Here is a 10,684-nt window from a genome sequence, read left to right as displayed (position 1 = left end):
TTTCTTTGTTTTTTTAAAGACGATAGCCTTTCTTGGGACACTTGAGCGTAGAAATTTTGTCTATTTATCTTTCTGTCTGTCGCACAATTCATCCACCCAGTCAAAGTTTAACACTCCCTGAAGGCTGAGCCATCTTGAACTGCTAGCTCCTTTCATACTTGTGAAAATTATCGATCAAAAACAAAATATTACGCATATCTGAGGCCCAACGTCAATACGTATTAGGTGGTGTGTATCTTTACTAGAAAATACGAAGATACGTAATGCTAAAGTCCTTAGTGTTTGTCAGGCTGCGCTGAAAATGCGACGCTATGCACGAAAAAGCGCTTTGCCAAAGATATGGTACTGCCTCCTGGCACTGACACTGGGTTCTGCACGAGCATATGTTTCCCGACGCCACCGCCAGAGGCCGTCCATATACCACGCAGCGCCTCCTGTAATTTATCAATGCGAGCCAGATGCGGCCGATTCAACATAGCGGAGGCGCTGTCTGGGGCCCAAAGAAAGAAGACATGCCCAAAGAACGCAGGCAGAACAGCATCACGGGTGGCCGCGGATGAGAACAGGACTCTCTAGTACGGCCGGCAAAAGACTATCGTCTTTCGACGATATTTACAGCGAAGCACGCAGATACGCGGCAAAATTTTTCCTTCCAGATCCCGAGTGGGTACAGAAAAGGGCCACTTTATCGTGCGCATCTCAACGGAAGTTTTCAAATTGAAAGAAAATTAGCAGCGTTGCGTGATAGAAAACACGCTCCAGCTCCTCTGAGATTTGCTTACCACCAGCGGTACATAATGTATATAAATAGCTCGCCGTTATTTCGCCGGCACATGCATGGGGCATCGTTGAGTTGTCTAGGCTGGGAAGCGAGGGGTCGATAGTTCGAATCCCCGGTTGGTTGCTTCGGAATTGTTTTTTTCTGCTTTATTTTTCTTTGCCTCTGTCATGTACATATATCTATATATATATCTATGTATATATATATATATATATATATATATCTATATATATATATATATATATATATATATATATATATATATATATATATATATATATATATATATATATATATATCTGGGACATGGCGGTGAGGGCGACGGCAAAAATCAGCCGACAGTGTCCATATAATTGCTATCGCAGTAAAATCAGCCTGTATACTGACGTTTTTCTACTGTGATAATTTGTCAACCTTGTCATCATCAGTTTGCAAAACCTGAATATGTGAAATCTGTTTTCAGCTTGGAGTCCTTAAAAATGCTCTTTACCTCGTGGGATACTCGAGTAACATGCAGATATACAACGTAAAGTGCGTAATATCAAAACACTTGCGCCATGAAAACGGTTGGGAGATGAGAAATCTGAATTATATGTTTCCCGTTGTGAGTATCATCACCATTTTTACCAAGCGTTATTTGTGGCACGCATGGACCCCACTTTCGCAGGCTATAAAAACAGATCTAATATGCAAACTTCGCTCCTCTTCCTATACTTCGCGAGTAATTTATATTGTGTTGCATCGTCGCTAGTTTTGGAATCACATCTTATTCATTACGAATAAACTTTGTCCCAAACTATAAATGCCTCAAGTAATGAAGTGTTTAGTGAGCAGATATTGAATTATGAAAGAATAGCAAGCAGGGTGAGTTGCCGCTACTTCATTCTCCAGGCACGCGCTAGGAATGACACTAAATGACAAGCACACAACGACCCCTTAAAAGCCTTCAATTTTAACTTGCACTTTTATTAACAGTTATTATAAAGCTCGGTTTGTACGTCAATTCACAGTATACGTTTACTTAGTTGTTGTTGTTGTTGAGTAAACTTAATTTAGTTCCAGAGACGTAATTTTTATTCGCTAACCTTACCTAATAAAATTAGAAATTTTAATGGTATGCTTGCTAAAGTTATGTAGAACAACCCTCACCTAATGTAGTCGTTTGATGTCGCCGCTCTCCCTCCCGTCTTTCGCGGCGCTCCCATTTGGTGCGATCGATTATGATAACGTAAGTATATGCATGAAAATAAGCTATTACTCAGCGCCAATGACTGCGCGAAGGAGCCCCGATACCATGCTACCTTGTGCACGCCTTATATTTTCGTCCCAAACAAATAATTACAAATATAAGTGAAAAAGCTCAGCTCTCTTCAACTGCAGTTTGGTCACTAGTATTGATTAGTTACTTTATGCATCTATTAGTAGGCAAATTTATCGGCTGAATCGTAAATTGTGTTGTCTGGAGTAGCCGATGTTCACCTTGCCTGTGCGCTAGAGGCGTGGGCATGGCACCAATACACATAGTAAGCGACATGAACCGATACATTAGTGTAAAGCGGTGATTGTGGTGCCTCAGGCACTTAGTTGACATTTAGACTAGAGATAAGACATACCTTGTAAAAAACCTACACGTTGGCGTGTGTGTAAATCGCAGTTTGGTACGCAGAAGTGTGGTTCGTTTGGAAAGTAGGTCACAAATTTATAGATGGGAAAGCCGTGACAAACGCGGCAAAGCACAAGCGAATCATGGCGTCCCTCCTGCGTGTTTCTTCGCATGTGTTTCGTCTCCTGTGGTGATGTGCTTTCCAATTACAAATAGGCGTTTGTGTATGGCGATATCAATGACTCGAGCTCAGAGTGCTGAACACCCACTAATAACAGGGCATATGCATATAGAATAGACTAGAAATTAACGCTGAACAAGTACCAATATTCATGTGTTATGCTAACTTTTTATATCTGAAATATTCATAACTGCAAAAATGCAACATTCCTAGCTTAGTATATTTGCGACACGAACTTAGATATGTAACAAGTTTGCTAATTTATGCGGCTTTATTTCATTCACCGGCACATCATAAATCATGGCTTAGCGTCTACTTCGGCAACAGGTTGTTCTCTTGAAATAAAGCATCGGCTTTATTTCTCAAGGATTTTTTTACATTGAAACATCTATGTTTACAAATCAAATTTCGTAACTTCTAGAATTAATAAACAGAGTCACAAAGACTATTGAATAGTTTGTACGCACTGAAAAAAGTTCATATCATGCTCCTCTAGTCATCCATTATCGCATGTTTCTCATAAATGCATATTCTACTCGGCATACACCGTGCTAAGAACGATTGCGATGGCTTCACGACTTTTGTATCATGTGATATGGATGAATAAGTGCGAAGCATGGCTCAGCGATACAAAGGCAGTTCTACCATTTCTGTCTATCTAACCGCCTAAGGCTGGGTGCTCTGGTGGTCATCTTTTTAAAATGGTATATACCCCTTTCAGTCACGAATTATGATGCACTGTCTGCAACTACATCAAATTTGCATGGCATGATTTCAAGGCACTCAGTATTAGAATTCAAGAAATAAAACGAAGGAATGTGTTTTTCTGTGTGAGTTTCAGCAACTAATGTTAATAAACGTGTAATTAAGTATGTAATTATTCCGCAATCAGTCAGCTTCAGTCATATTAGGCTCAAAATGCATGCACAGTTTGTGTTTTGGTTGTATGCTTTTCGAGCGAAGAAAAAAGATACTCTTGGTGTCGGTCCTGGAACGTCGCACGTCGAACGATCGTCGAACATGGTAGTGTCTCTAGCAAAGTGATGATCTGCAGGAATAAGCAGAATGATGAAGTTAAATAAACGCCAGTCGTCCACTCAGGATGCCTGCACGAATGTGTACACTAAGTTTCAGGCCATTTGAAGAAACACGCGGTGCTTGATCCGACTCCGAAGTTGATGTGTACAATTGTACACACCGTGACTGAAAGGGATACCAGAATTGGCGTCGGAAGACACGAGTACATGACAATCATAACTGATAGCACATGACATGAATAACAAGACGTGCCTGTCGTGCTCGTCATGAAACTCTTTCCCTCGTCACGTGTGGAACGCACTCATATACTGCGGCCCGTGGTATAATATCCGCCACATGAGACACACAAGAACAGGAAAGTAGAGGACATTTTATTAGACAGCAATAATAATAATATTAATTGCAGGAAGTTTCCATGTCAGCACCACGACATGATTATAAGGCAAGTCCTAGTAGACTCTCTATTAATTTAAACCGCCTGGGGTTCTTTAAAATGCACGAGAAAACGCGTCTCATTTATATTTCCTCCTCATAGAAATGCCGCTGCAGTGGCGGGGCCTCCAAGCCTCCGTAGATTTCCGCGCGTAAGCGTAACACCAGATTATCGTAGCCTTAAACACGAGAAGCCCGACAGGTAGGGTCATCTGGCGGCGCGACGAAAAACCTGGCAAACACAGAATTGTTGTTGTGGAAACTTGGCGTAGTCTGCTTTTCTGCTAGTGTATATAATTGTGGCAGCGGCGCGATTCCGAATGCGCGCCCTTGGTAAGCGTATTTTCGCCATAGACGCTAGGCAAAAACAAAGAAGCATGCCTGTCTATCATAGTGGTTCTCCGACGCGTCAAAACACGTCTATATCGTCCAGCTGGAGCCCGATATTCCGTAAACTCCTTTGTGTATAACGGAATGCCATACATTCTAAAATTCTCTAAAATAGCTAATTGAGACATACCGGCTAGCATGGACGAAGCGTGCGTCCACAGGCACGGCCGCGTCGCAGCTTTGAACGGCTTCCATTCCTGGATCACTGATTTGCGAAGGGTCGAAACGAAAATGATTCGCGACGTCGCGAATTGCGTTGATTCCCAGTTCCTTAATATTCTCTTCATGATTTGTCGACACTCTTGATGGTGAGGACGGTGATGCTGGTGATAGTGACATAACTGCACGTGTGCGACTAGCAGACAAAGTTTCAGCTGACCCTCACATCACCGCTTTCTGTGGCCGCCTGATTAGCTATGGCACATTCTGGAGGTGACCGCGAGGCAGCGCTGCCAGCGCTACAAATTCGCGAGACTGCCACCCTTTTTGAATCGTGCTCGTTAGTGGTCATATTAATCCATATAGCAGATAAACAAATGAAGGAAATTATGAGGGCCCGTTTCTTTGTTTGACACAACGCTAAAGCTTCGAGCGAGCTCGTAGAGACGAGAGCAGGGAGATGTAAGTTACAGCTTGCGACTAATTTTATGGTAACTTGTAAAAGTTTTTCAAGGCTCCTTTAATGAAAAGCAGCAAATAATGAAGCCAACGAAGGCCTAGGGGGCGTTAATTATACAGTTGAAGTGTATTGTAGTGATTGTGATATAGATGTGGAGAAAGTGAACGAAAACACAATTTACCGCTTGCACAGACCGAACATTCAACTTTCCGATAACACGCCCGATGCTCTACCAAATGAGCTACGGTGGTGTTCATGCTCTCGTCCATTTTATCGGGTGTTTATGTGCATGAAGCCGGCAAGTACTAGTCAGCGCCCCTCGTAGCATTGATGGTGAGTGTGGAACACGCTGTTTTGCCAGCAGGCGTCACATAGAACATGAGCTTTTGTTTATTTTGTCAAGCCAACTAGCTTCAAGATGCATATGGCGTATTGGGCGTTATACGTGGCCTTACGAATTTGGTAATATCAAAATTGTAAAGAAATAAAGTGCCTGCACTTAGAATATATGGCATATCTCTTTTTTCCCAGGGAAAACCTTGGCGAGGACAGTATGTATATTTCAGTTTTTTAAGTGCTATAAATCGCAAATAGAATTCAATACCATAACAAAAAGATGCTCGGAGATTAGGCTGGCATATATTTTTAATAGTTTCGGACTATCAGAAACTGGTAAAATATACGCCAGCGTAATCTAGCTGACATTTACCCTCTATTGCATGAATTACGAAAAAGTCATTTGAAAAATTTTTTTCGACTTTTATCATAAGATAGACGAAGAACATATGCAAAAATTTTCAGATTTATTGTGACTGTGATAATAAAGATGCAGGTTTGTGCCAAATATGGCACACCATGCAGATGGGCGAGCGATATTGCTCCCATGGCTGAAAAACAAATTATCACTGATTGAGGTTTTTTAAGGTGATGTCTGGAATGAAGCAAAGCATTTGCTTCCTGTGTTGTGGCATAATTGAACATTTCACTTAGTGCATCTGACCGCCGATATCTATGTACAAAATGGCCGCTTACACGTTTGTCTGCATGCTGCCGCCTTACTATACTTTCCTGCTCGAATTTTTAAATGCGAAGCATTTCTTAGCGAACTTCTGCGACTTTGAGCGTATCTATCTATCTATCTATCTATCTATCTATCTATCTATCTATCTATCTATCTATCTATCTATCTATCTATCTATCTATCTATCTATCTATCTAGCCGCCTACGACTTTGTGCTCTCCTGGCCGTTTCGTTAATCGGATGTATACTAAAATTGGTGTGTCATAACATGGCCTTATTACGAACATAAATGACAGGTGATATCATGAAAATCATGACACGCGTGTCATGAACAGCATGATTTACATTCCACGACCTTTGGGCTCCCTGGCCGTTCCGTTAATCGGATGTGTACCAAAATTGGTGTGTCATAACATGGCCTTATCACGAACATAAATGACAGGTCATATCATGAAAATCATGACACGCATGTCATGAACAGCATGATTTACATTCCACGGCCTTTGGGCTCTTGCGGCCGTTCCGTTAATTTCATATATACCAAAATTGGTACGGCGTGACAAGAGTTGATGACGAACATAATGACAGGTCCTAACATGCAAATCATGACGCGCATGTCATATGCAGCATGATTTACATGACATGGTCTCGGGGCGCTCGCGGCCGTTTAAATGAAGGTATACATACGAAAACTGGTATGACGAGACATTTCTGTATGACGAACATAACTGACACCTAGTTACATGAAAATCATGATATGCATGTCATGTATGACATGATTTACATGCCACGCTCATGGCGCACTCGCGGCCGTTTCGCTAGATTGATATACACCAAAATTGGTGCTGTGCGATGTGACTTTATGAAGAACATGAATAACAGGTGGTAGCATGAAAACCATGACATCCATGACATGTATGTCATGATTTACATGCCACGCTCATGGTGCATTCGCGTCCGTTTCGCTTGCGTGATATACACCAAAATTGGTGTTACGCGACCCGACAGTATGACGAACGTAAGTGAGACGTGGTAGCATGAAAATCATGACATGCAAGTCATGTACGACCTGATTTACATGCTACGCTCATGATGCGCTAGCGGCAGTTTCAGTAGATTGATATACACCAAAATTGGTATTGCGCGATGTGACTGTATGAAGAACATGAATGACAGTTGGTAAGATGAAAACCATGACATGCATGTCATGTATGTCATGACTTATTTGCCACGCTCATGATGCATTCGCGGCCGCTTCGCTAGCTCGATGTACACCAAAATTGGTATTGCGCGAAGCGACTGTATGACGAAGGTAAATGAGACGTGGTAACATGAAAATCATGACATGCATGACATGCACGACATGATTAACATGTCATGCTCATGACGCACTCGTGCCGTTTCGCTTGCTTGACATACACCAAAATTGGTATTGCGCGACGCGACTGCATGAGAAACGTAAATGAGAGGTGGTAACATGGAAATCATGACATGCAGGTTATGTATGTCATGATTTACATGCCGCGCTCATTGTTCATTCCCGGCCGTTTCGCTAGCTTGGTATACACCAAAATTGGTATTGCGCGACGCCACTGTATGACGAACGTAAATGAAAGGTGGTAACATGATAATCCTGACATGCATAAAATGTACGACATGATTTACATGCCATGCTCATGGCGCACTCGTGGCCGTTTCGCTAGATTGATATGCACTAAAATTGGTATTGCGCGATGTTACTGTATGAAGAACATGAATAACAGGTGATAACATGAAAACTATGACATGCATGCCATGTATGTTATGACTTACATGCCACGTTCATGGTGCATTCGCGGCCGTTTCGATAGTTTGATATACACCAAAACTGGTATTGCGCGATGAGACTGTATGATGAACATTAGTGACAGGCGGTAACATGAAAAACCATAATATTCATGTCATGTATGGCATGATTTACATGCTCTACTCATGGTGCACTCGCGGCCATTTCGCTCCTTTGATATGCACCAAAATTGGTATTGCGCGATGTGACTGTATGACGAACATAAATGAGAGGTTGTAACAAGCGAATCATGTATGCATGTCATGTGCGGTATGATTTACATGCCACTGTCATGGTGCGCTTCCGGCCGTTTTGTTAATGTGATATATACCAAAATTGGTATGGCATGACACGAGGGCGTGATGAACATAAACGACAGGTCATGCATTTATATACCAGAATATGCGTTTCATTGGCATGGTGTACACTGGATTGTGCATGCATGCGTGCATGGCAAACATGCGATATATGGTGGACTAGATGCCATGGCATGAATGATTTCATTTGGCTCAAAGACAAACAAGGCGATGTATGCAGCTCTTATTTGCTGGCTGCTTCGCATTACATCGATTCCCACAGTGCGTGGGATCTGCCGAATTTTTTTTATTGGCGCCAGTATATCGTACGGCATCAGTTAAATAAAACAAAAGAGCTCAGTTTCGAGGATAAGGCCAGGAGCGGTCGACGCAAAGGCCCGTGCGTCCAGCGCGTTAAGTCAGCTGGTCGACCGGGGTGGTAGTCAAGGCCTCGTAGGTGGCGGGTACAAGCCTTGTGAAGGCCGAATTACCAACCACTGATTTGCGGTTGGGAGCGTCAGTTGCCAAGGAAATCGAAAAAGATAAAATATCGACTTGAACTGGTCGGAGCTCACATAAATTTTTCATGCACCCACGTCAATACAGTTGCCAGGTACTGCAGCTGGCACCTCAGACTTTCGTGAAGGAGCTAAAACCTACCACCACAACCTAAATCCTGCACAACAGAGCATAATCTCAGATGCTGTGCTTTATTCACTTTTGTATTGTGGAGCAGAAGATAGATGGCAGCATATTGCGCATTTTGTCACTGGTATTCATACTGTGCCAAATATGGCACATACCGATTTTCGGCTTTATACCGTAGTGGCAAAGGAAAATTGAGAAAAGTAATAAAGAACATGAGTTTTTAATTCAGGAGATATCCCAGAATAACTTTTTAATGCTTCTGCAGCGAAAAGGAGGTTGCGATAATAAAACGCATTCGATGCTGTTCGCATGCCGAACTTCCACGTGCACTGTGAAATGTATTTCACGTCTGTTTTTCTTACTGCTCCATGGATGGCAGCACTTTTTTATGTTAAGTGTGCATAACTATAGGAATTACTCTGGCAGTGTCAAATTCTCAACTGGCTCTCTTGCGTCCTGAATAAAAAATGTTAATCGGTATGTGCCAAATTTGGGACGCTATGCAATAGTGGGTTAACCCTTCAGTCCTGGTTTGTTTATTTTGGTCGGAGACCTTCTGTATCCGCATTTTCCTAATAGTTATGACCTCAGAAGACCTCAAATGAAAAATTGAGCCAGTGGTGCAGGCATTTATGGATTAATTAACATGGAGTCAAATTAGGTCGTCAGGGCTCTGTGGTTGTGAAATGAGAAAAATGGCTTTTTCATTTCTGCTACTCGCTAGAGCACACAAAATGTGAACCAACAACCTATTTGTCCGTGTGATACACCTTAAATCAGCTTCGGTACATCGTCCCGAAAATGGCGCTTACCCGCCTCAGCTGACCCACCTCGGCGTCACCCATGCCTTCGGTCAAGCTTCTTCTTTGTAGCTTCCATCCGCGCAAACATGCCCCAACTTTCGTGTCAATCTCAGTCGGGATCATTGAAGAACGATTCCCCCAACAATGAGCAGTTTTGGTTTCATACCCGAGGTGCTAGGGGAAATGTGTGGTGGTGTCAATTGACACCGCCAGGGCCGAAAGAGTTAAGACAGAGTAATAGTGACAACAGGCATGGGAACATTAGGGCTCACTTTTCAACGACGATCACTTCAAGGTAAGCTGTATTAGCCTGCAGTATATCCTTCAAGCTATTTATAGAATAATGGCCCATTTACAATAAACTTACCAATGCTAACAGAACACACGCGGGCACCATGAACTGTTGTAGTGTGTGGCGGTACTACAGATAGAGCATAAGAAAATGCAATTCAACACGGCAGCAAATATCGATAACTCTTATGTCATGTGTAATACTACCTTTATCTCTAGGGGCAGCAATCCGCGGTCATCATCTTTCGTACGCCTGTTGTCTTAGTGTTAAACATGCCAGCCAGCTTGGCACCGATGGCACCGCTGATGAGGAGTGCTCGTATTACACTTTTTTGTGAAATCTCCGCAATATTTTCCCATTATCAGCGTTTCAGCATAAATATGAAACTATGAAATTCCACAGAGCGTGATGTCAAACAGAGACTAGGTTGTAGGTTTTAAGCTCGTTGTTGGGCTAGTCAGTTCATAGAGTCAGCAAGTATAGTAAACTAAAAAAACGCACACACAAGGTGGAATGTGTGTGTGTGTGTGTGTGTGTGTGTTTGCGCGCGCGTGTGTGTGTGTGTGTGTGTGTGTGTGCGTGCGTGTGTGTGTGTGTGTGTGTGTGTGTGTGTGTGTGCGTGCATATATGATGCTGTTTTCATCCTGTCTTCCTTGCGCAGTTTCAAAAATTTGCTGACTCCTGTAGTGCTGGTTTTCTTGCGCCTTTGATAGCTACAAAAAGCAGCATGAACAGTTCCGATTCGTGAAACTAGT

At 42.5% G+C, this 10,684-nt stretch overlaps 1 protein-coding gene across 1 annotated transcript in view; it reads left to right on the top strand.

The window, feature by feature from the left end:
* Positions 1–1,087: 1,087 nt before the first annotated feature.
* The window catches only part of LOC119398617 (uncharacterized), a 35,760-nt gene continuing 26,163 nt past the window's right edge, over positions 1,088–10,684 (top strand). Inside the window, exons 1-2 of the mRNA XM_037665450.1 lie at positions 1,088–1,093; positions 1,245–1,389. Of these exons, the coding sequence (XP_037521378.1) occupies positions 1,088–1,093; positions 1,245–1,389 (151 nt within the window). The remainder of the gene's footprint in view (positions 1,094–1,244; positions 1,390–10,684) is intronic.

This window comes from Rhipicephalus sanguineus, chromosome 7, assembly GCF_013339695.2.
Source record: "Rhipicephalus sanguineus isolate Rsan-2018 chromosome 7, BIME_Rsan_1.4, whole genome shotgun sequence".
Lineage (NCBI taxonomy): Eukaryota > Metazoa > Arthropoda > Arachnida > Ixodida > Ixodidae > Rhipicephalus > Rhipicephalus sanguineus.
Note: the sequence above shows the minus strand (reverse complement) of the source record. Positions and strands in the feature narration are given on the sequence as shown.